The sequence below is a fragment of the Balaenoptera physalus genome (assembly GCF_965194825.1).
Source record: "Balaenoptera physalus genome assembly, chromosome: 11".
In the NCBI taxonomy this organism is placed as follows: Eukaryota; Metazoa; Chordata; class Mammalia; order Artiodactyla; family Balaenopteridae; genus Balaenoptera; species Balaenoptera physalus.
Window position 1 is genome coordinate 78,622,059 of NC_138896.1, and position 27,604 is coordinate 78,649,662.

Sequence of the window (27,604 nt, forward strand, 5' to 3'; positions counted from 1 at the left end):
AAGATTCCACATGCCGTGGAGCAACTAAGCCAGTGCGCCACAACTACTGAGCCTGCACTCTAGAGCCTGGGAGCCACAACTACTGAGCCCGTGTGTTGCAACTACTGAAACCCGCGTGTCTAGAGCCCATGCTCTGCAACAAGAGAAGCCACAGCAATAAGAAGCCTGCGCACCGCAATGAAGAGTAGCCCCCGCTTGCCGCAACTAGAAAAACCCCGTGAGCAGCAATGAAGACCCCATGCAGCCTAAATAAACAAACAAACAAACAAATAAATAAATAAAAAAGAACAGTGTGTATTTTCCATCGCAGATCCTTACCCTTATGGCACCTGCTAAGGCAGTGAAACTCCCCGTTGTTAAACACCTATTATGCACCAAGCCCCTTGCTGAGTGTCCCATCACATCGTCGCCATTTCATCACCATGGCAATGCTATGAGACAAGGACTGGAGGCCGATGAGGCTCAGAGAGACTGAGTTCCTGGCCCATCGTCACAGAGCTTGTCAGTGGCAGCATCCCACCACACATCTGGGTCTGTCCTTCTCCCACTTAGGCTTGGAGACAGGCTTTGAAAACACCCCCTAATGTCCTTCACGTGTCCCTCTCCCCCTCATTACACACAAAGCTACTTATTCTGCACCAAGATGATGACCACAGGGGCCAAGCAGGGCCGTGGCACAAACTGTAATTACTACAGACAACAATTTGCATTCCAAATCTGAAGTGTGCTCAGGGTGTCACCTGAGCCCTGTAATCAGCTCAGCCTCTCTCCAAATCTTCCTTGAAATGAAGACATACTAAAGGAACTGAGACACACAGCGGGAGGCTGGAAAATATGCCTCTGCTCCCAGTGACCTGCCACCTGAGGAAAACCATGCCGAGAAATGGTCAGGGTTGAGTGGCATCTAAACCCCAGAGAGATCAAATTCCTCTGTCACAGAACAAAGAAAACAGCAGCCAGGACAGTGGACACGCTGGGCAAGACCGGCAAATAATTAAAGACAGGAAACTCAGTACCTAACACATGGGCCTCAGTTTGAGGTGTAATGGACACCCTTCCCCCCTTTATCACAAGTCGCTGTCTTGCCTATGAGTCACTTGTCAGGGTGTGGTGGCTTTGCCACCACAGGACATCCACAAGATGAGCAAAAGCCTTAGTATGTGCGCACTCTGAGAAGAAAATACAACCTCTGCTTTAGAGAAAGCGTCCCCAGAGGCCCTTTCTGTGAGCAAAGAACGCTATGATTTGGGTGCTCCCGAGTGGGGAAGGAGGGTATAGTGGGAAGAGAGGGAGTGGAGGAGGCCAGAGTTCTCAACCCTGCCTGCAGCCTCTTTCACTGTACCTGAACCACAGAGGCATTTGTACTCATAATTCTGGCTCCAAGTGTCTGGAGTCCTGAGTACTTGTTAACTGGGATTCACCATAGCCCGACTTTCTTTTACTAGGGAAAGAGGACAAACCACACGTCAATTTCCATCACCTCAGATCCTGACCGAAGATTTTCACATGGAACCTCTACTGAGGTGACGGTATCTGCAAGAGTGCCCTAAAAACTAGAGTGTTGGACTTCCCTGGTGGCGCAGTGGTTAAGGATCCACCTGCCAATGCAGGGGACACAGGCTCGATCCCTGGTCTGGGAAGATCCCACATGTCGCGGAGCAACTAAGCCCGTGCGCCACAACCACCGAGCCTGCGCTCTAGAGCCCACGAGCCACAACTACTGAGCCCACGCGCCCTAGAGCCCGTGCTCCGCAACAAGAGAAGCCACCGCAATGAGAAGCCCGCGCACCGCAACAAAGAGTAGCCCCCGCTCACCGCAGCTAGAGAAAGTCTGCGTGCAGCAACAAAGACCAAACACAGCCAAAAAAACAAACAAAAAAACCCCCCAAAACTAGAGTGTTTCTCAAACTTTAATGTGCCCACAAATCACCTGGGCATCTTGATAAAATGCAGATTCTGATTCAGGTCTGGGGTGGGGCTCGAGATTCTGCATTTCTAACGAGCTCTCAGATGCTGTTGCTGTTACTGCCTCACGGACCACACGTTAAGAACCTTGTGCTAGTGGCTGAAGCAGACTGAAAAACAATCTTACTTCCTATGTCTCTACGGTCATGATGTCAAGTGGTGTCTTCATTCTAAGAGCTAAGAAGTAAACTCAAGCACAATGTATCTTTAAAGTTCTTGTTTCCAAGTTATCTCACTGACGGTTAATAGGATGACTGTTCTTGCAGGAAAACCTTGTTGAACGCTATTAACTGAGGAAAATCCAGCAGATCTTCCCTTGGCCCAAGTATTCTGGAACAGCCCTGGGTCCTCTGACGTTCAAAGGACAACACAGTTGAGCATCATGCCTTCACCAGCATTCTCATCACTGACGCTTCCTGGGGTGGCCAGCCCACTGCAGGTGTAGCTGTGTTCTAGAGGCTGAGCAACCTGCTCTCCCAGCCCACCAGCTGTGGCTGGGGGCCTCTTAAGAACTTGAGCACTACCTCCTCAGTCACAGGTTGCACGCTCCCAACCAGACAGGCACCTTAATCAAATCATCCAGCTAATTCAATACATTTTTTTTTTTTAACTGCCTGGAGCTGGCTGCCTTATCCCGTTATGCAAACAGTACACAATGAATTGGTGATAGCATCTCCTCACCGTTGCCAACATAAACCCTGCCAGGCCAGCAGAAATGAGCCCAGTGACCGTAAGCAACAATAGTTGCATGGGTCTTTTAAATAAACACAACTAACAACCGGTGAAAATGTTATCTCCTCCTATTGCTAAACCGGAGACTTCTGAAATTGAGTTCTTCTAGAAATAAAACCAAGTGTCAAGTGTCAGAAGTAGAAGGCAGCTGAGTGGAGGACACCCAGAAAACCAACTCTGTGTTTCTTCCACAAACACACATGTAGACATAGATTTTTGGACCACTAAAACTAAATCAACTGACTTACTTGTATTGTCTGTTTCTTGCCTCACAGTAAGGATTTTTCTTTCCTATTCTTGTCCCCTGCACTTTTGGGCATTTGTCCTTTAAGTTGGGTATAACATATTAAAGAACTTTGATATCATTTAATAACATAAAATTACATATAAGATATAAGAAGGAACATTAGTCTTTAAACCCAAACCCTAAAATAGAAAAAAAAAATGCCAGTGGACAAGGGAAGAGAAATGGACATTTATTAAAGTAGAGAGATGATATTCAAGGACTAGGTAGGCTCCAGGGAGGGAGCCTTTGATGGACCACGTCAGAATGACTAATAAAACAAGAGGGAAAAGCCATTTCCTGAGCAATGGGTGTTGGGAGAAAAGGAAGAGCAAACTGAGGACAAGCTTTTTAGTGGCACATATGCAGGGCCTCTTAGTCACTCTGGATAATGAGATGAGTATATTTTTAAAAGAAGGAAAAAAGACATGACATCAAGACTATAAGAATAGGCAGCAGGAAGCTTTATTATGTTTCAAGAACAGCAAATCTTGTCCATTTGTACCAATTCTATAGACTTGAAAAGACCATTCTAGTCTCAAACTCAAGCTTTTTCCTTCCTTGAGAAGTTTTGGAATTTGGCGATAAACTTATCGATGCCTGGCAAAGATCTGCCTCAAGAAAAACACATTCGATTTTCATTACAAAAATTTCACAGTGGGAAACATACTTTGGAGTGGAGGGTATTTTTTAAAAGACAAGTATCTTTTTGACCCCGAAATTCCTAAGCCAAGTTTGCAATTGGAGTCCTCAGAGTTTCAATAATAAATTAAACCCAAGAGGAGGAACACACAGGATGCCACATTAGGTATTTTTCTCTAATTTTCCCAAAATGATATTCCACAGTATTGTCTCAAGCTATCATCCGGAACCCATAAAAATAATGTGCCCCAATTCAGGAAGATGCAACTGAGTTACCTATTAACTCTTTGGAATATTAACTCTTGGGGATGATTGTTTTAGGACTGTGATTTCTCTCTTGGCTGAGTACGCAGTATTCATTCTTATTAAGGTGCTTTCCTCCCCTCTCTCACATATACAAGATTTATGGATTTTTTTTTTAGTTGTTGTTACAGAAGGAAGACAAAATTCCTCCAAGTTCACCTTTACCAAGTTCTCACATTTGAAACTCCTCCACAAACAGATGCCATATTTTAAAATTCCATCTTAAGGAATCATGGGATTTAGGCCAATTCATTGAATTTCTGACTCAGATTTATTCCTGCTGCCTGTTGTGGATGATTTTTATTCTTAAACCTTAAAACCTAAAACTCCACTTCAAAATTACAGTTCAAATATTTGTCTCCTCACCTCAGTTTTTCTACTCTTCAACTATAAAAATTATGTATGCACCCTGTAGAAATTTGGGAAAGTCAAAATAAAATGAAGAAAAAATGTCACTTATAACCTCACTTACAGAGAGGAAATCATTATTAATATTTTGTTATATTTTCTTTCAGTCCTTTAAATGAATTTTTTCATAGCAGGATCATTACTGTACATACAATTTTGTTTCCTGCTTTTAAAGCCATAACAATAAACATTTTCCCTGAATTAACACTCTTCCTCAACAGCCCCTTATGGCTGCATAATATGCACTCATATGGATAAAACACAATTTATACCAACGGTTCCATATTATTGGACATTTAGACTTTTTCCATTTTTTCTGTCATTATAATGACTGCTGCACTAAACATTTTTGTGCATAAATCTTAATCCACAGCTCTGGTAACTTCTTTAGGATAAATTCCTAGAAGCGAAATTATTAGATCAATAGTCATAAATGCATTTATGATTCTTGACACAAATAGCTTTCCAGAAAGATGATCAAGTAACAATGCCACTGAACACTGGTGAGAGCATCAGTCCTACTGCACCCTCACGAGCATTTAAAGTTATCACTTTAAAAAAGGCTGATTAATTCTGCAGCTGAAAAACCTTAAAAAATTTCCCATTCTTAGACTGACCTGCTGAGGTCAATGATTTCAAATGTTCCCTCAGTATCAGAATAATCTTCAAATACAATGTTAATTTTTCTCACATACAAGAATGCAAGCAAAACCACAAACATGAAAAGAATGTAGTCATTTGTTGGATGTTTTCATTGGGCAACTAAGGTGCTGTAGTGAAGAAGCCAAGAACAACCAGTACGATGTACCAGTCTGTGACCGTACGGAGAGATGCCCAGTACAGAGAGACACGAGCAAAGTAAATTCAGAACTGAATCCACTGCCAAACTTCACAAGATACATAAGATTTGAATTACCATAAGTCACACTTATCAGAAGGAATACATTAGAATGTTCAGGAATATATCCAGATTACATTTAAAATTCATTCAGGGCTTCCCTAGTGGTGCAGTGGTTAAGAATCTGCCTGCCAATGCAGGGGACATGGGTTTGAGCCCTGGTCCGAGAAGATCCCACATGCCGCGGAGCAACTAAGCCCATGTGCCACAACTACTGAGCCTGCACTCGAGAGCCCGTGAGCCACAACTACTGAAGCCCGTGCACCTAGAGCCTATACTCTGCAACAAGAGAAGCCCCGCAATGAGAAGCCCGTGCACCGCAACGAAGAGTAGCCCCCGCTCACCGCAACTAGAGAAAGCCCGCGCGCAGCAACGAAGACCCAGCGCTGCCAAAAATAAATAAAGAAAATAAAGAAATTTATTAAAAAAATAAAAAATAAAATAAAATTCATTCAATAGCTTTTTACACAAGAAATTTTCTTTCTTTCTCCAAATTGGTGCATATTCCCATACACAACAGGTAAGTTTTTTTTACTTAATGGCACATATACGCAAGAGCAAATGGTCTAGACTCAGTCTCTTATAACTCAAGGCCTAAATTGATCACCCTAGAACATGGAAAAGCATTAGATAAATGGAAACCTTTTCTACTATACTGGAAATGGTTTGGGGTATCTTTCCCATATTCTCTTTCCAGGAAATTTGTCCCACTTTCCCCAATGTTGTCCACAGCTCCTGCTGAGTGGGTATAATATAACAGTAGCTGTAGCAAGGGGGGAAAGTATTTATTGAGCACCTACTATGTCACAGACCCAGTGCTAAATACTTAACATGAATTATTTAATTTAATTCTCATAAGAACCCCATGAGTTAGATACATTTTTCAGATGGGGAAATCTGAGTTTCAGTAGGTTTACTTACTTGCCCAAGCTGGTGGCTCCCTTTGATCCTGACTCTCTGGCCAAAGATGACTGGACCAAGGGGGAGGGAAGCCCCTCTAGGAGCCAGCCAGAAGCCTGCCCACCACCTGTGAAGCCCAACAAAAGAAAGAGGATCTGAAGCAATCAGGGTTTTCTTAGGGATTTGGGGATAGGGCAACCAACTGAGACTATCCCACGAGCTTTGGGAGAAAGAGCTGCTGAAAGACATGTCAGGTTGGATCAGAGCTGGCATCGTGACAAGCCCAACAATGGCACATACAAGGAGAAGACACTGGGAGCAGGACCTGAATATCAGAAGGTAAAAGCAGAGAGAGAAAGAATGAAACTGACCCACAGAAAGAAATCCTGGGTTTCTGCAACTGTAATTCTCTTATTAAACAGCACTTTTCTTGAGGGAATGGGAGCAAGTGCCTGCTTTTTGCCAAGAGCTCTGTTTAAAATAACCACCAAGGAATTTACGGTGGAGTCATTCCTCACTGGAATGGCCTGTCATCAGCACCTACCGTGTGCAGCAAGTTAGCACCATTAATAACAAAATCCAACGCATGTGCCTCTTAATGAGATGCGAGTACCTGGCACCCCTTAGGATGTTTTCCTGCCCCAAAGTGCTTAACTTGAAACAAACCAAGCCTTTAGACCTAAATTACCAGTTTATAAGAAATATAAAGGACAAAGGAGCAAGTTAAATGACATCATAGGTAAGCAATCAGATAAACTAAAATGTGAGACCCATTCCATAAGCAGTTGGTCTGGTCTTTTCAAAAAGTCAGTGTCATGAAAAAAAAAAAAAAAAAAAAAAAAAAGAGGGGCTTCCCTGGTGGTGCAGTGGTTAAGACTCCGAGCTCCCAGTGCAGGGGGCCTGGGTTCGATCCCTGGCCAGGGAACTAGATCCCACATGCACGCTGCAACTAAGAGTTCGCACGCCACAACTAAGGAGTTGGAGAGCCACAAGTAAGGAGCCCACCTGCCACAGCTAAGACCTGGTGCAACCAAATAAATAAATACTAAAAAAAAGAAAGAAAGAAAGGAGAGATGAGGGGATTATTCAAGGATTTAAAAGGACTAAAAAACACAGTAACAAAATGAAATCGTCATCCTCAATTGGATAAAAACAACCAAACAAAAAATCCAACCATATGCAATGCATGGCCCTTGAATGGTTTTGGGGGAAACCAACTATAAAAGATAATTAGGGGGACTTTCCTGACAGTACAGTGGTTAAGAGTTCGCCTTCCAACGCAGAGAGTGCGGGTTCGATCCCTGGTCGGGGAGCTAAGATCCCACATGCCTTGGGGCCAAAAAACCAAAACATAAAACAGAAGCAATATTGTAACAAATTCAATAAAGACTTTAAAAATGGTCCACATCAAAAAAAAAAAAAATCTTTAAAAAAAAAAAGCGATTGGGATTGACATGTATACACTGATGTGTATAAAATTGATGCCTAATAAGAACCTGCAGTATAAAAAAACAAACAAACAAAACAACTAATATGAAACTTTCATTGGGTTATTTGTATGGAAATATGTTAATATAAATGTTTCAGACATTACATGAAATTTCTAAAAATCTTATATGTTCTGGTATAATGTTGTAAGTCATAATCCTAGTTATTACCTTAAAATGTATATCTCAGAAATAACTAATTTTCTTGTCAACTGCATTATTATGAACTTTCATCAAATTTTTAATTGTGGTCATTTTTAAGTCTTTTGTCATTTACAGACAGTTCTGGGTGTACTCTGATGCTTTTGCAAATATGTTCCTATAAATGGGTTTCATCTTTAAGAAATTCATGGAAAAGACTCTGACAAGTACAGGTTTCTGGTAACTGAATGTACTGCTGAACTGAATGAATAAGCATTTTCAGAACTCTAATGAAAAACTGATGAACTCATAAAAGTGCTAACAAAAGATCAAGATGAAAAAAAAAATTAATTACATGGGACTGAGTGAACTGATGAGGATGAGTATAATTTTTGTGACTTTCTGTCTGAATTAAAAAAAAAAAATCCAACAAGGACTCAGAGGCAAAGAATATACAAATCAATTTTCACTGCAAAGTAAAGGAGCTGTTACAGTGGAGGATTACTGGACTGAATGTCAATATTATGACATAGTATGAGTGTGTTTCATGTTTGGTAATTGCAATCATTGTTGCTTTTGTTGTGGTCATCCATGTACAATGCTTGGTGTCAGTCTATTTATCTCTTGTAAAAATAAAATACAGTGTGTGTGTGTGTGAAAAAAAAAAGATAATTGGGGAAATAGGAATATAGACTGCATGTTGGGGAATTAATAGTAACTTTATTAGGCTTGATAATGTAGGAAAATGTCCTTATTCTTAAGACATATGTATTGAAGTATTTAGAAGTGAAGTGTCATGATTGTCTCACTTTGAAATGATTTAGTAAAATAAAGCCAAATTGTATAAACAGCTAGAGATAGATAAACAGGTAAAGCAAAATGTTAGCAATTAATTGTTGATTCTAGATAGTGGGTGTTCATTGCACTTATCTTTCAACTTTCCATATATTTAAAAGTTTTCATAATAAAAAGTTGAAAAAATAGCACACATAGTGAAAATAATAATCTTGGAAACCACTTAGGAAGATACCTGGTGACGCCTGACAGCCCTTCTCTCAATAAAGCACACTCAATAGTTCCTACTTTACTGCTATAACAAATATTGTACATACATCCTCAGTTTAGCCCCAGACGAAGCTGTTGCTTGTTTTTAGCGGCAATGCAGCACAAAAGGCCCCCATCAAGTTCTAGAATCACCATCCGCCCACTGGGATCGACAGAGGAAAAAGCAGGTTCACAATCCCATCTAACAAGAGTCGTAAGTTCCCGTCCCACCCATTTTTTCTATAAGCAAGTTTAGATGAACCTGCATAAATTAAATGCACATCTGATACAACTTCCTTGCACCTTCCTCAAATCAGAACTTTTAAACAAGTCCTCATCTGTCCATTAAAAAGTTATAGGCCTCATTCCCTCTTTTTTCCAAATGGATGTAAGGTCAAATCAGCCCTGAGGATATAAAAACACATTGTGCATTAGCAGCGTTCTGCTGTAGGGTATGTTTCCTCCTCCCTGAACGTGTGTTAACCAGGAGGTCAGGGCAGTGGTGGTCCACGCTGCTGCTGCAGCATCTAATCCAGCTGTTTTTATTACCAGTACCATGTACAAGTCCACAGTAAGAGTCATGCTCAAAAAGGCTAGTCCAGGAGCTGTGTTCATTGAGATTTCCAGAGTCGGACGGCAGAAGGAGAGAGCCTGGGTGGGAGATGACAAATGTGGGAGGCCCAAAAAATCAAGTAAGAGAAGAATTTTCATCCTCAGGCCTAAATAAGATAGCCCATTTCAAAATGAGCTCTGTGCAATCAAGTTGTAATGAGCTTTTGCTTTTAGAGAATATTTATTTCAATTACTAAAGGTGAATAAGTTTGTAACAACTTACAAATCATAATAGAAATATATTTCTATTATTTCTAATCAATAATAGAAATATCTTAAGTTATGTTAAGTATAAATAAGTGGTTAAGTAGAATATGTATGTGGTAAACATAGATAGGAAAGGGTGAAAGGAGCAGAAGATACCTACTATTCATGAGCCACCTGGTTACTGAATGTTTGTTATGCACTAGATACACATGAGACTTATGAGGTACTGACTATACAGAGGCACAAAATATATATGAGCACTTAATATACATGAGGCCTTAATTTGGCTACCCACTGAGGACACCCTATTCTGGCCCCATGTGCCCTCTGCCCAAGAAACACAAATAAAATAGAAATTAGCCAGCTGTTCATCTGGCTAATTGCCAAGCTGCTACTGTTGACCAGGTATGTTTGTCCCTGAGTTTTTATGATAAAGCAAGTGTGTGTCATTGGCCCAGGGCACCTTCAGTCTGTGGACCTCTTTCCTGCACTTCAACTCTGGTCCTTGCAGCCACATCCGTGGGGAAGGCCAATGCAGTAGAGAGAAAGGGGACGTATTGGCATTGTGAACCCCAGGATACAGGTGAGGTCCTTCCGTCCTCTCTGTAGTATGTTAACTTACCCCATTTCTCCCCCTTGCTTCTCACTATGTTTCAACTGGTTTAATTGGACAGTGTGATCTGAGTATTTAAAGAAAAGGGTGAGGCACTATTTAGCCTCACAATGAGCTCAACCTCGTCCAATCCATTAAACGGGACACATTATTGTGAAGAGGAAGAAGTTGATAGGAAAGAAGAAAAGTCGGTGACAGGACCATTACCAACTCCCATGTAAGAGGCTTCAATTCCCATCCCCAGCTTCTGACGTGGGCAGGAAACAGAATATAAAATCTAACACAGAGGGGAAAAGGAAAACTGAAGGGAAAGGTTCAGATTCAGAAAAAAATTTCAGAATTGCTGCATCCCCTCAGTTCTCAATATCACCTTCCCCTCCCATGCCTTCAAATAGCATGAGGGCCTTTTGGAGGTGATGAGATCACTGCCACAATATTGTTTGTGTAATAAAGGCTAAATTTGATTAGAATGAAAAATAAATACCTCCATGAAAAGTCATAAATGCAACAAAACACAAAGCCATACTGAGACTGAGTCTTGGGCCACCTCCTATTTAAGACCTAAATAGACATTTCTCCAAAGAAGACATACAGATGGCCAATAGGCATGTGAAAAGATGCTCAACATCACTAATTATTAGAGAAATGCAAATCAAAACTACAATGAGGTACCACCTCACACCAGTCAGAATGGCCATCACTAAAAAGTCTACAAATAATAAATGCTGTAGAGGGGATGGAGAAAAGGGAACCCTCCTACACTGTTGGCGGGAATGTAAATTAGTGCAGCTGCTATGAAAAACAGTATGGAGGTTCCTCAAAAAACTAAAAATAGAGTTGCCATATGATCCAGCAATCCCATTCCTGGGCATATACCCAGACAAAACTATAATTTGAAAAGATACATGCACCCTTATGTTCATAGCAGCACTATTTACAATAGCCAAGACATGGAAGCAACCTAAATGTCCTTCGACAGATGAATGGATAAAGAAGATATGATATATACAATGGAATATTACTCAGCCATAAAAAAGAACAAAACAATGTCATTTGCAGCAACATGGATGGACCTACAGATTATCATATTTAGCAAAGTAAGTCAGAACGAGAACAAATACCATGTGATATCACTTATATGTGAAATCTAAAATACAACACAAATGAACATATCTATGAAACAGAAAGAGATTCACAGACATAGATAACAGATTTGTGGCTGCCAAGGGGCGGGTGCGGGGGAAGGATTGGGACTTTGGGATTAGCAGATGCAAACTATTATATATAGAATGGATAAACAACAAGGTCCTACTGTATAGCACATGGAACTATAATCAATATCCTGTGATAAACCATAATGGAAAAGAATATGAAAAAAATATATATATGTATAACTGAATCACTTTGCTGTACAGCAGAAATTAACACAACATTGTAAATCAACTATACTTTAATACATTTAAAAAAAAATAAAATAAAAATAAAACCCTTAACTAAGCTCCAATATTTCCCAATGGCACAGAAATGACCTCAGCCATTTCAGAATGCAATTTTCCAGGATCTGCTATTATTTCAATTAATACAGAGGACTATTATGTTTTATGTCTTATGAGCAGCTTATTCTTGCTCCCAGATCAGATTGTGAGGATTGAAAAAAAAAAAAATCAATAACCAAAAGGACTACTTCTAACCAAACAAAGAAGAAGAGGAGTTAGAAGTTTTGTTTATCTTAAAGTCAGACCCTGGGAATCAGGATGATTACCCTTTACTCTGGGATGAGAGATGGGAAAGATTTTTGTAGACAAGAATTGTTTGTATCTGCCTAGTGTCTCTCCCCTTCTTCTGGAAACTGCCCCTTCCCTCCCATGTTACTATGGTTACCATAGGAGCCAACGTAGTGGTACAGCAGAACGCCACACTGTGATCACTGCTGATTGGTCTAGGAGTATCCACCCTACCCCGGCTGAACCAATCAAACCCCACCCCCAGTACTTTTGGATCTGAGAGAGAAAAGGCTGTCACTCTGCAGATGGCTGCATTTCCGCAGTATGGAGAAATGGAGGAAGTCAGTCTGCAGAGAAAATGCAGCAAACAACAGAAGAATTGGCAGCCCTCAAGGGCTTCTGGTGCCTGGTTCCAGGGGCTTCTGAGATCCTGCTGCATTCCATGAGATATTCTTGAGATCGCTATAATTTTAAAAACTCTCCTTGTTTAAGCTAATTTGAGTTGAATTTCTATCATTTGCAACAAGATCTCCTAATTAACCTAAAAGATCACATTCAAAAGCATCTTTTACCTTGTATAAATCTAGAACAAAAAGAGAATAATTGAGTTGACAACTGCATAAAATAAAGGCATCTATAAATTCTGCCTCAAAAGCGCAAAATTTGCACAGCTGGTATGCAAGGCACTGTATGTCCCCACAAACCTCACATATGACCAAAAAAAGAAACTGCTTTTGAATCTAAAAATGAGCTTCAATGTGCCTGGCATATTTTTGGTGTCAGCAGACTGAGAATGACATGGGCTTTTCCTCACAGGTGTCAGTATCTCTCACAGGCTGGCTTCTCCACTGCCTGAAGGGAAATGAGACAAGAAGACTAAGCAGAAATGAGAGACAGTTTTTCCTTTTGAAGGGATACCTCACATCAAAAAGGCATCTATTATAAACACAAAATGGGTTGAAGACCTAAATATAAGACATGATACCATAAAACTCCTAGAAGAGAACATAGGCAAAACATTCTCTAATATAAATTGTAGCAATATTTTCTTAGCTCAGTTTCCCAAGGCAATAGAAATGAAAGCAAAAATAAACAAATGGGACATAGCAAACTTATAAACTTTTGCACAGCAAAGGAAACCATCAACAAAACAAAAAGACTACCTATGGAATGGGAGAAAATATTTGCAAATGATGCGACTAACAAGAGCTTAATTTCAAAAATATACAAGCAGCTCATAAAACTCAATATCAAAAAAACAAACAACCCAATCAAATAAAGGGCAGAAGGGACTTCCCTGGCGGTCCAGTGGTTAAGACTCCGCACTTCCAATGCAGGGAGCGTGGGTCTGATCCCCGGTCAGGGAACTAAGATCCCACACGCCGAGTGGCCAAAAAAAAAAAAAAAAAAAGCCAGAAGACATGAATAGACATTTCTCCAAAGAAGACATACAGATGGCCAACAGGCACGTGAAAAGATGCTAGACATTAGAGAAATACAAATCAAAACCACAATGAGGTATCACCTCACACCGGTCAGAATGGCTATCATCAAAAAGTCCACAAATAATAAATGCTGGAGAGGGTATGGAGAAAAGGGAACCTTCTTCCTACACTGTTGATGGGAATGTAAATTGGTGTAGCCACTATGAAAAACAGTATAGAGGTTCCTTAAAAAACAAAAAATAGAGCTACCATATGATCCAGCAACTCCACTCCTGGGTATACATCCAGAAAAGACAAAAACTCTAATTTGAAAAGAAAAAATATATATATATTCACACACACACACACACACACACACACACACACACACACACACAGGAATATTACTCAGCCATTAAAAAGAATGAAGTATTGGATTTGCAGCAATATGGATGGACCTAGAGAATATTGTACTTAGTGAAGTAAATCAGACAAAGATATATATTATATGATATCACTTATATGTGGAATCTAAAAAATAATAAAAATGAATCTATATTCAAAACAGAAATAGACTCAGACATAGAAAACAAAGTATGGGTACCAAAGGGGAAAGAGGTGGGGAGGGATAAATTAGGAATATGGGATTAACAGATACTCACTACTCTACATAAAATAGATAAGCAACAAGAATTTAATGTATAGCACAGGGAATTATATTCAGTACCTTGCAATAACCTATAATGGAAAATAATCTGAAAAAAATATATCTATAACTGAATCATTTTGCTGTATACCTGAAACTAACACAGTATTGTAAATCAACTATACTTCAATAAAAAATGAAAATAAAAAATACAGTCCAAGGGAGTATAAGGGAATTAAAAGGGATTTTGGGTGATGAAAAGTCTACCATAGAATTGTCCCTTGTTTCTAGCACTTTTAAAAAGTTGGTCACGTCTTACCTCCTTTGAAGACAAAGTATGTGTCATCAGCCTTGTTTTAAAGAGGCAGTAGGCTTCAACGGCCTGGGGACAGACTGTCCCAGGTTTAAATGCTGGCTCTGCCACTTGCTATGGCTGTGATTTTAGGCAAGTGAGCAGATGTGGTCTCAGTTTCCTCATCTTCGAAATGGAACAGATACTATCTACCATGCAGGACTGCCACAGCCTTGCTTGGAGCTGATGTTAAATAATGTAGGTAAATGTACAAACGGAGGCTGTGAGAGAAGAGAAAGCCATGCCACCTTCTTTTGCAAAAGAGAGGTGAGGCCACAGTAAACAATGACCGGGCCAGGTGTGTGTTGAGTATTAGAGACTCTGTCACTCTAATGAGTTGTGAATTTCAAAGCATTTCAGCCTGATAATCAAGAAACATTCGGCTGCACTTCGGAATGCAACTTCCTTCCAAACACGGGGCCTGGGATGGGTCGGACAGCCTGGAGCAGGCACAGGACCTATTGTCTGAAGACGTGGTTCTGCTCCTGATCTCTTGGCTTGACCTTCACAGCGGTCAGCATTATTTCCTGTCTGTCTAGGAACTGGACTTCCTTTGGTGACAGTACCAAACTCTTCCTTGGAGCAGGAGGTTAGTATTTAAAATAGCATTAACTGTGCCAGGAATGATAGGAATATGTACCAAAAAAGTGCATAGAGAGAAGGCTGGGCAGGGAACTATAGATGCTTGGGGTGTGGGAGAGAAGGCCAAATGTCCATGCAGGAAGGATTTGGGGCAGGCTGGATGTGGTGGGCTGATAGCGGGTCAGCCGATGTGAGAAGTGTCCCTTTCAAAGGCCAATAAGAGCCATTTTCGGCCCCAGCAGGATGAATAAGCCTCAACAGGCTTTGAAAGGCTTTCAAATCAATCTTTTTACAGATGTCTCATGTACGTAACTACTTTCTACCATCAGAACTGTATCCATAGGTACATGGATCACAGAACTCTGAAAGTGGCTAAAAAATGAGGACCTTTGCCCTAAAAAATGTGATGTGCTTCCCAAACCCTGCACTAAATTTCAAGCACCCACTGACCCCCCAAATATCTGGACACTCCACTAAGAGGGATTCCCTACTCACCTGACAAGGGTGCCAGAGGCTGCAGGCACGGATGGCACTCGTGTTACCCATGCCATATAACCAGGCGGGGTCATTTGAAAATACAGGTGTCTACTATCATGTTTAGGGACCTTTTGTTTTTAACCTCTGTTAAGCAGCTCTGTCATATGCCTCCTACTCTGACACTTTGCAATGACAAAATAATCTGTTTACATACACATCTACTAGATGCTAAGGTTCACGAGATCAAGACTGTGTCTTATTCAATTTTGTGTCTTTATGATTGAATAAATGCTTATTAACATTTTAATAAAAAAAAAAAGAAAGAAAGAAAGAAAAACAACAACAAACTGTTCCTTGGAGCAAATGACCCTTCCCCACTTCCAGTGGCTCTAGTGGAACTGCCAATCACGAAATACTGTCCACCCAGCTCCCTTAGAGGAGCATGTGAACAAGGCCTGTCCAATACTCTTGACCACAGTGATTGGCCAAGGTTTAGCTATGTGACTGGACAAGGTATAGCTACGTGACTGGAACCAGGTCAATAAGAGTCCTACGCTGGGATTTCACCTCTGGATTCTGGAAGCATAAACTTCTCTCTTTCCTCTGGAAAAGTATTGCTGTTTGTGGTTATCCCCTCCCTCCAAAAAAGTCCATGTGCAGTAGGAAAAGACAAGACCACAACCCCAAGAGTGACAAAGCTGAAAGAGTATACCTGGATACAGTGGTACCTGAAGCCTACCCATCAGTTTCCCTCAGTCAAATGAACCAATCAATTCCCCTTTCTACTTGAGCTTGTTTTGACTGAGTTTCTATCACTTGTAGTCAGAAGAGTCCTGACTAATACACTAAACCTTATTTTTCTCACCTGAAAATTAAAAAGTTAGGGTTACAATGTTCAAAGTCCCTTCCAAAGCCCCAGAGTTTAGAAATTTCTTACCAAATGGCTTAGGCAAGAGTAAAGACCAGGCACTGGAGAAAGAGACAAGACCAGCATGGCCCTGAAATTTGGTTGATATTTAAAATTCAAATCTCAGATCTGGCACCTAAAACAATGCCTCACACATGGTAGGTCTTGTTACGCATTTTTAAGTTAACTACAGGCAATGGCAGGTGTTGTGGTCCAGAGATTTTCACATTTCTAGGGTGAGTTTCCTCCCTGAGTCTGTCTCTGTGACCTTCTTTCTCAGCTTACTGGAGGAGCTGTAGCAAATATTTTCACAAGGAATGGTGGAAATTCTGAGCTCAGCACTCCCCCAACCAGATCCAGAAGAGATGTCTCAGAGCAAGACACCTCCCAGGGTCCCACCTCTCTGAGGGTCCTGCTTTCTTATTCTCCCCATTCTGTTCTGGTTTCACTCATGATGTTCCCACCAAAACTGTCCCAACCAAAACCATCCTCTTGGCTTCTCTCCATGAACATCTCTGTAGCACCCATGGTCTGATGAGAGATGGCACAGCACCACCCCTTGCCCGGGAGGGTGGGGGAAGTCCCATAGGGTTGGTAACACCCAGGGCCTCTGTCTCCTTAGACGAGCATGAGAACCAAAGGACACAACCGACAACTAACAACGTCAACTCATGAGAGGACTGACCGCTTGGTAGGTAGAAAGGATGTGTCATCCAAGTGTCTCCAGCCCTTCCCAAGACTCTCTGCAGACAAAAACTCCAGCCAAAAAAAAGGAAAACCACAAATGCAACTCCTAATGCCTTGAGAAGTCATGCAGATCTGCAGTGAATGTTTCCAGGGAGGATGAGGAGGGGGTTACAATACATTCATTCAGCAAGACTTTCCTTAAAATTTTTTTGAAACATCTGTCTTTTCCCAGAATGTCTACTCCTTAAGACACTGACCACTCCCTTCGCTCCCCTTGTGCCCTGTCCCCGGCTCCCTCCTTGGCTCTCATGTGTCTCCCTCTTCACTTCTCATCTAGAACCATGTGGTTCCTTCTCCTCTTGCCTTTTCCAACCCATTTCTTATCACCTCTTCTCCCCACTCCCACCCCCAAACCCCACAAATGTCCAGGGCCTGGCTGAACTAACACAGGATGCTTCTTCTTTACAAGCTAAAGAGGAATGGAATTGCAAATGCTTCTAATGGTTTCCTCTGCCATGTATATAAACATGGGAAATTTGCTAGCACAGAGATTCTAAAACCTTCCTTTCCAAATAAAGAAGAAAAGGAAGAGTTCACAGAATGCGTGCCTTGCCCTAGAACAGCCTGCACAGTTCAGTCTAGCAGGCCCGAGAGTCACATTTCATTACAGAAAATGTATCAGCTAGAGAATACCTCCAATGTCCTCCTCCCGGCATTCTGGGTGCTTCTTGTCTTCAGTTCCAATTACCATAGTGATGGTTACAGAGCGTGTCCTGGCTGGGAGTGAGGGTGTTTCCACTTAGTTGGGTTTCCTTCCTCCCCCACCATGTCATGGAGGATTACGCTCCAAGTGACACAGAGGTGATTTGGCCACAGAGGAATCTGGCAATTGACCAGGCCCTGAACCATCTCCCTCTGGTGTATCTTGAGGTCAGTTTGTCTAACTTTACCAAGAAGCTACAGGGGCCGGAAGAATCAAAACAAAGACAAGAAACCAAGATCAACACAACAACTGGCCTAACTGCCTAACAGACTCTAGTCACTTTGACACTTTTAACCATTTGGGAAAATCTGATGAGCTGGCTAAGAATTTGAGGGCTGATAGGAAACTGAAGTCAACAAAGCATTAGATTCTGTCATCTCTTTGGTTGCAATTAGCCAGGGGCACTTTGTTTGTTTGTTCCCCTGCAGCAAATTACTAATGTTAAATGTTACCCCTGCAAGGCTACAACTGACAGAGGGTCCCTTAAACCAAGTGTGCATCTAACAGGTTCCTTTTCAGCAGCAAGTTCTACAAACCAGACTTGTGCTTAAAAGTTCATAAAATATTTTTCAAGGACAAACAGTTTAAGAGGTCTCACAGCCATAGGTAGGGTAATCAATTGTCCCAGCTTGCCCGGGACTGAAGTTTCCCAAGACATGGGACTTTCAGTGCTAAAACCAGGACAGTCCCAGGCAAACTCAGGGCAAACTCTAGATGTACCCCAACCCTAGACTAGTGACTACTGTTGAATCAGAAGGAAGGGTGGGGAACATTGAAAAGAGAGTAGAGAGGGAGAGAAAATAAACACCTTCAAAACAGCCAATTGCTCACAGAAGGTTCAATTTCTCTGTAGTTCAAAATCAGCTACAAACATCAACTGTTCCAAAGTGTGTATAAACTGTTTTGTCAACAAAGGGTTTATGGCCAATGACTTTGGGAAATGCTCCAAACAAAATCCCATCAGGTCTCCTTCACGTAGTCTCTATGCACATCAACCCATCAAAGGCTCTGAGAAGTCCTGCAGTGGTGAACATATTTAATTTGGTGCTCTCAGGGTGTCCCAAGTTTATTTGACCACACAAGTTTCTTTCACTTAATGGTTATGATCATGCAACTGAACAAACTTTGAGAAATGGGGATCTTATCCATTTATGGATACGTGTCAACACATTTCTCTTTGTACGCAGTGAAAAGCATACTGAAACTTAGCTAAAAGAGAGCCAGGATCTATATTTTTAAAAAGACATCTGAGGAAAATGACTGAGATGTACGTAGGATATTAAAGATGAATCAAACCAGTAAAAACTGTGCTGAAAACACTAAAGACTTGAACTTGAAACATAACCTGAATTGAATTTTGTGTCTGATCGATGTAAGAGTTTTTTTTTTTTAATTTTTAAAAATTTTTGAATTTTTGTCTGCGTTGGGTCTTTGTTGCTGTGTGCGGGCTTTTCCTGGTTGCGGTGAGTGGGGGCTACTCTTCGTTGCAGTGCACAGGCTTGTCATTGCGGTGGCTCCTCTTGTTGCGGAGCATGGGATCTAGGCCCGCAGGCTTCAGTAGTTGTGGCACACAGGCTCAGTAGTTGTGGCTTGCAGGCTCTAGAGCGCAGGCTCAGTAGTTGTGGCACACAGGCTTAGTGGCTCTGTGGCATGTGGGATCTTCCCGGACCAGGGCTCGAACCCGTGTCCCCTGCATTGGCAGGCGGATTCTTAACCACTGCACCACCAGGGAAGCCCCTAAGAGATTTTTTTATTCATTCATTCATTCCATTTATTCATTCAAATTAATTAAGCATGTATGTGCCAGGCACTGTGCTAGGCCCAGGGATATTGCAGAGAACAAGAGAGAGTTATAAGGTCTCTGATGCTTGGGGCTTCCAATCTTAAATTTCACTAAGTGTTAAGTAACAATCTTAACAATGAGAAAAAAGTACAGGGGTCCATAGGAGGTGCCTCTAGGTCAGATTCAGGAGGCAGACATGATGCATTCCCACAGAAGGTGATGTCAAGGCTTAGACCCAATGGGTAAAGTGGGTGGGCCAGTGCAGTGTGTGTAGGAGTGTAGTGCTGGGCAGCAGGGGACAGTGTTCTGGGCAGAAGGAACAACACATGCAAAGGCCTGCTGGTGAAACAGAGCTCAGAGCATTCTCTACACAGGCAAGGGTCTTGTTCCTGAAGTCAGAGCTAGAATTCATTTTAACACACAGAAGGGCCTCCATACAGTTTGACTATTATTATTATCATAATCACATAAAGGAAGAGAACTCTGCATCAAGGGGAGGTTAAATCTGACCCTTCCTACACCTCTAAGGGTCTACGGCTTTGTGATTGGGAGAATTCTATGATTCCCTTTAGAGTCTGTTTAAAGCTTACAGACCTCTCCTTTTGTAAAGTAAAGTTCCTGCAAAGTCATAAATCTATGTATGAATAGACTGTACATTTCTGATTTCTTTTTCCTTCACTGTGCACCAGTTCCCTTTTTGTTCCCCCAAAACAGCCACAATGCCCACTTCATCAACCTTGACATCTCTTGGCTTCTTCACAAGATGCTTCCAGTAACCCAAGACCTACAGGGCAAGCAACATCAATGGGTGCTTAGCGAGCCACTTAGATTTTTTTAATTAAACCACAAGCGCTGATGCAAACATGACTTCCCCAAGTGGTAAAGCACAGAAGCTTGGTGGAGACTTTGATTAGTAAAGCCAACCTCGGCAGTGTCCTCTCTGGAGCATCCGAAACAGGACATATAATGGCTGGGACTGTCCAGGGAAAACACTTACCCCTCTGAAATTCCAGGCTTTAGGAGTCGGAAACATGGGAAAGTTGTTTTGCCGCTGCCGTTTAGGCCTGGAAGAGGACAAAAAAAAAAAAAAAAAGACGATGCATTCATTATTCATTGGTTAGCTCTTCAGAGGAAATCACCAATTTCAGATGTAGCTTTGTCAAAAAGAGAGATGCTTGGAGAAATGGTCCAGGCAGGTGAGGCAGCTATTGTTTTCTACAGCTCTGCAATCTTTAGCAGCCAAACTCACTGCAAACTCCTTCCCAGGCCCCCAGGAGGAAAGCTCCAGAGTCCCTTAAAAAAGTCAAAAATTAAAAGATAAAAGAAAAAAATAAAAGAAAATCTAAAATTCAACCTGGATGAGATCAAAAAGCCAGACCAAACTCCAATCTTGATCTTTATTTCTCACACACAAGCAGTTCCCAAAGGGATGCCATCAGGTGATGTCTGTAGCTTCGGCAGAGCCTGGAACCCTCCCTTGTTGCTCACTTGCTGGGGAGTTCCTGCACCTCGACTCAGGCCACACTGGAGCTCCAAACTTTTAAAGGGACGACTGACAGGACATGCAGCCGCTGCCTAACAAGTTAGAACTGGCTTCCTCGCCTATTAATCTCTCCCCACGAATCAACCGCCTTAGATGTGATGGAGGCAGCTTCAAGTCGGATCTGCACAAGCGGCAGGTAAACGGTACAGAAAAGGAAAGATGCAGCAAGGGGGCTGGGCAGCTCCAGACACACCAGGAACACCTTACTTCTGTCTTGTAAAGTGAATCCAATTTTGTAGCTGCCAACATACCCACAAGGATACCTCTTACAATGTTTTTATGGAGTGGTAAATTACTCCTCCCCAAAATGCTATGCCTGTCAATATGGATATTCAAATGTCATGTTTGCTTGAAGTACCACTTCACCGAAAAACATCCCTGAAAAAGGTCCACCTTGCACTTGCCCTGAGGTATTAGTCACTGATGTGCCAAAGGGTGGTGGTGCTGGTTTTTTAACATGATACTCACACCTTTTCTTTGACCTCCCTGCCACAATCAGCAGGAATGCAAGGCAGGATGCTTGTAGTGACCACTGCACAGGCTTTGCAGTGTCAGCCCTGATAAAAATCTGGACTGACTCTACCAGGCATAAGAGATAAATAAACAAAATGCAACATAGTTATAATAATAGCAGCAGCTGACAGGTATTGAGTATTTAAAACAGCATATGCTAATACTTTATGTAGTTAATCTCACTGACTCTCCACTGGGAACTGAGGTTCACTGTTGTACCCATTTAACAGATAAGAAAACAGACACCTAAGGATATTAAGTGACTCAACTATCACCACACAGGTGAAATCAGGATTCTGGTCTCAGGTGTCTGATCTCACATCCCATGGTGTTTTATTAGCTGTGTGACCCTGAGCCCAAGGCTTAAGCTCTGGAGCTTTCATATTCCTATGTGCAAAACGAGAAATAATACCCTGTACACAGAGTCAAGATGAGATGAGGGTTCTAACTCCAGTGCTGTCACTACTAAGTTCTCAACAGATGTCAGCATGGTGCCCAGCCCCCCCAACCTGCCCACCCTCCTCCCCTCCTCCCCCTCCAAATCCTGGCTCCAAGGACAGCCTTCAATCAGGGACACAGGATTGACACAGCAGAGCTGGGACAACTCACCAAAACAGAGGGGAACTCCCTCCTGCTGATGTGTCTTTATACCCAACCCCCTTCTTCTGCCTACTCCTCCTCCTCACCCACACGTACAATAAAAACCCAGGCTAATAACTTCTCAAGACAAACAGAGAAAACGTGGGTGGTTATTTAGATTTAATACTCTTCTCTTATTAAGTAACATGTTGGTCTAAGCTCTTCTGAAAAGACATTTCTCCCTTAAAAAAAAAAAACAAAACTTAGAATTCAACAATACTTCTCCCTGGATACCGCTCCCTCCCCTCCAAGGTTATAATTGGGCTTTGCTCTCCGAATTATTTGATGAGCTTCATTGCTTCCGAAGCAACAACATGTACCAGAACATTCCTAGTCAATGTGCCCCTGTTTTGTATGTTGCAGGCCACAGAAAATGAAAATCACAATAATTAACAGTGACTGAGTTACATGATGTGCCAGGGACTGTTCTAAGTACTCTGCCTACATAATCTAAGTCTGAGAATAACAATTAGATGGGTTATTATGTTAGCTATACTCTAATGTTAATACATGATATATAGGTAGCATTATAATGGTGTTATACATTATCATATTTTATATATTTATATGTATGGCATTACATACATTTAAATAAATAACGTTATATCATAATATGTTTTCATATAATATTATGGTATAATGGGGATATTATCATTACCCTATTTTACAGATGGGTTAAACCGAGGCTCAGAGAGGTTAAACCAGATGCCAGAAGTCACACAGCTGGTAGGTGTCTAAGGTGGGATTCATACCCAGATATGTCTGACTCCAGATTCAGGGGATGTAGTCCCTCTCAAATAGAGAGAAGCCCCACCAAACAGGGCTTCCATGCATTTGGAAGAATGCAGCCTGGGGGTTCCTTGTGGGGGGGGGCACCAGTTTAGCAGGGCCTCACACTAAGAGGCCTCATAGGCAAAGAAAAAGCATCAGAGCAAGTCTGTCAATCCAGGGCACTCTTGGGCAACTCGGTCGCACCCCCCTTGGCTGGGGAAACTGCCAGGAAACCTATCTAGAAGACGGCTGTCTCTAACTGGTGCTTCCCCCACCCCTGCGTTCCACCACCTGCCAGGCTTCCAGATCATTCACGTTGGCTGGAGTTCCTTTTAACTATCTAATCTGGCATCGTAAGTCCTCCCCAGCCAAACACTACCACCCACGTGGTTTTGAAGGACAGCTCCAGGGAGTAAAATGCACCCTCCTGAGAAGACTCCTTCAGGTAGCCTGTGAGGGAAACTGGCAGCATAAAGGACAGCATCTCAGAAGCCTGTGAAGGCCAGGTCCTCATCACAGGAGGGGCAATCAGTCCTGGGTATATTTCTTCTGTTTTAGAAGCAACTTCTTTGCACTGTCAGCAAAAGTCCAAGGGAGAAAATGGCACTTGGTTCTACAGGTTTCTCAGACACAAAGATATGCAGTTGGACTTCCTGACAGGGCTGGGAGGAGTTATCTATAGTGTGTCCAGTCCTCAGGCCCCTAAGTGAGCCAGGTCTGTGCACGGTGTGTACACACGTGGTTGGGAAGCACAGCCCATCCACAGATGTCAGAAGGGCAACACTCACTGGTCATCATCCAGCTCCACCTCCACGGGGGAGCTGCTGGGAGCCAGGGCTGGGCAAGCAGCAGGAGAGAAACTGCCGAGACAGGAGGCACAGATCCTTGACTGGAAGGAGGTTACAACCTTAGGAAAGGTTGGAAAGAAAAGTTATAAACTCTCCACCCTCGGGAGAGCTCATAGTAGAAATGGAGAAATGCCCACAGTAAGAGTGAAAAGTCAGGATTCAAGGTGCGTTTAGGGAATGATCTCCGATTCAGGTGTGTGTGTGGCTGGAATCAGAGAGAACAAGCTCAGTGGGTTAACAACAGGATGTATTTTCCCACCACGTGAAAACAAGTGTGACTCTTTCCCAGCGCCTTGAGAAGAGGGTTGATGACCATTTCCACAGCATCTCCCAGGAGTGTGGGTTTCAGGTTGTGTCTGCTGCCTGCACCGTGGGGGCTAAGAGTCTGGTGTTCGGGGTGGAACCGACTTGGGGCACCCAGAGTGCCTCCTTCCCTTTCTTGCTGGAGGACTTCAACCAGGCTACCTACTTTTTACTCCCCTTGAGCCTCCATTTTCTCATCTGGAAAGTGGGGAGAATAATCTCTTTTTACAAAATTGAAACATTAATGCACCATAAAAAAAAGTAAAAAGGAATAAAAGATGGTTGATTAAAAAAATAATAACGTACTATACAAATGTTTGGCAGAGAGTCTGGCCCTTAATAGCTGCTCAAATTAGCTGTCATTATTATTGAGAAAATGCCTTCTTTAAACCAGTAAAGGGGATGTTACTTATAATTATCATTGGCAAGGCTCATGTTGGAGAGACAATGAAATATACATCTAATTCTTACAGACTGGAAAACATATAAGTAAAATAAAACAAAGGCTTTAAGGTGCTATGAATATTTTGTTAGGTGACAACAACATAGCCCTAAATATGAACATGATGTAACCCTGAAAAGAGCCCCGCCTTCCCTTTCTCATTTCCTGCCCCCCTTTTCCTTTTCAAAGATTACTACCTTTGTCAGCATGTTTTATATGTTGTAAATATTTTAATATCTTAATTGTCAACCCAGAGCATCTTGCTAAAAAACTTTCCTTGGATTTCTTTTCTTTTGTTTTACCTCTCTCTCTTTCTTCATGAAGACAACTGTAGTATTACTAGGAAAACCAAACAGCTACACTTTATAGGAGAAATTAATGCCAGTTATTTTTATTCTGGTTGGACCACTTAAGATATGGTGGTTTCCTTTGCTTAAATGTCGTTTTAGTTTCTGCTTCTGGTACATAATCAAGGATTGACTGGCAGGTGTTTAGCCAGGTAAAGACCCAATTCTTCCTGGAGAAGCTCACTGGAAAGAGAGAGTTTGCAGAATGGAAGTCGCATCACTTTGGCTTGTCTCTCTCTTAAATGAAAGTACAAAGGCACCACTCGGTACCATGTTTCTGTGGCTCAATGAGTCATGTCAGCTTCATTCTACTCATGCCATGACTGCAAGTCCAGCTCTTTACTTCCTGATAAATACTGGGAAAAAAGAATCACAGAACCTCAGAATGCTCAGCTGGCAGTAGTTGCATCCTTTTTGCAACAGTCCCATTGAGAACGCACCTGGAAAGAGAGCCCTCATCCCTTGGAGAATGGGTCTGTACCTCTTTATGTATAATGGGCTCACACATTAATTTCTTCACCAATATTTACTGAGCACGTACTGTACACCAGGCACAGTGCCACACGTTACAGAGACAGTGGTGAACAAAACAGATCTAGTTCCTGCTTTCGTGGAGCTTGCAGAAGAGCAGCCAGACCCAAAATTGAGAGAGACAGAGAGAGATTACAACATGGTAAGTGTTTTTTTTAAAAAAAGAGTGGTCATGGGGAGTGCCAAAGTGGCTCAATGAAGGACTGAGGAGCCAGAAGAAAGACTCAGCCAGGTGATGAGAAAAGGAACTGTAGGCCAGGCCACAGGAAAAGCATGCTCAAAGTGCGGGAGGTAAAAAAAACTTATCTTTGAAAAGATTAACCAGATAGACAAAACTGGTAAAGCTGATCAAGTTAAAAGGGGGCGGGGAAACACTGATAAATACTGTTACAGACGGAGGCACGGAACTACAGACACAGCATCAAGTCAATGACAAAAGAATGCTACCAGTCACTTGATGCCATTGCATTTGAAAACTTAAACAAACTGCATATATTCCTTCAAAATATATAGCTTATCAAAAATATCTCAAGGAGAAATAGAAAACCTAAAAAGCTCAATAACTAATTAAAAAAAAAGAAAAAAGAAAGAAAGCACCAGGCCGGACAGTTTTGCTAATGAATTCTACAAAACCTTCAAAACGACAGATCATTCCAATCTTATACAGACTGTTCCATAGAAGATAAAAAGAGTCCAGAGTTAAGAAGTAAAGGAGAGACGACACATTTGAACAATTGGAATTAAAGTATGACAACTGAAATGTCTGTAAATAAGGAAATGGATTAAATGAAGCTATATTCATTCTTAACAACGGAAGACCACATAGAACTATATATTAATGAAAAATCTTCAAAAAAAAGGAAGAAAAAAGAATGAAAGTCCAAGTTGCAGGAGATATGCATATGATATGATACTATATAGGAATGCACAAAATATCACTCTGCTTATAGCCACATGTAGTAAAAATGTAAAATAAAGAGGCTGTATCAACTGCAGAAGAGAGCTTCTCTCTGGGGATGGAGAGGGGAGAGAATCTCTGCCTGGAATGTTTCATTTATTCACATAAAAATTCTGAAGCCAATAGGGCACAATGTTACTGTTTATTAAATCTATATGGGGGGGGTACAGAGGTGAATATTATAATAGCTGATATTTTGCTATATGGGTGAAATATTTTATAACTAAAAACAGTAATAAACAGGAATAAATCATGGCAAAGCTATACAATAAAATACCAGACATCCATTAAAAATAATGAGGTATACTAACATCCTCACCAGCAGAGACCTTAAAATTCAGCATGTGAAATAACACACAACATGTAAACTCATTTAGGTTCACACACACACACACACACAAATGCGTGCGCGCACACATGCACGTACAGAATCAGCTGTGTGTGCGCAGAGTGAGGTCCCTGGAAGAGCACACGCCCAACTGTTGACGGTGACTGATTATGTAGCTGGGGTGGGGGGAGGGAGCATAAATATGGACATTATCTTTTACATTATGTATTTTTAAATCATTACTATGGAAACATATTGTGCATAAAATGGAAATTATAATAATGTTTATAACGAGGACTTGACAGGCGGGGAAGGAGGTAAAGAGGCATGAGATGAGGCTGAACAGGTGGCCAGGGCAGAGGCTTAAAGGCTGGGGTTGGGGGTAATGGGGCTCTACTGAAGTTATAAAGTGGGGAGTGACATGATGAGATTTGTCTTTAGAAAGATCTGTCTGGCTAGAGAAAAGAGAAGACAGCCGAGGGGGTCCAGAGTGAAGGCAGAGACCCGGGTGGCTCCTGGAGCCATCCAGACCCATGGCAGCCTCTCTCATGGGGCACTTTCAAGATGCTGAAGGCACAGAGGTCAAGTCTGTTCAGATTTCTCTTCCATTTTCCACCCATCTGCCAGTTATTTTTAGAACAGTGTTCACTGTTCAATAGAAATAGCACGTGAGCAACGTATGTAATTTAAAATTTCTATGAGTCATATTAAAATGGTAAGAAAAAAGGCAGATAAGTTTAACTTTATTTTTTTGTTTGTTTTTTAAATTTTTTTTTAAATTTATTTTTTATTTTTATTTTT

The 27,604-nt window shown here is 41.7% G+C and overlaps 1 protein-coding gene across 2 annotated transcripts in view; it reads right to left on the reverse strand.

Annotated features, from left to right (window-relative positions):
• ARHGEF3 (Rho guanine nucleotide exchange factor 3) overlaps nucleotides 1-27,604 on the reverse strand; it is a 308,586-nt gene that overhangs the window by 184,634 nt on the left and 96,348 nt on the right. For both annotated transcript variants that reach the window (XM_082412280.1, XM_082412281.1), the window contains exon 3: nucleotides 20,578-20,644. In XM_082412280.1, the coding sequence (XP_082268406.1) occupies nucleotides 20,578-20,644 (67 nt within the window). The remainder of the gene's footprint in view (nucleotides 1-20,577; nucleotides 20,645-27,604) is intronic.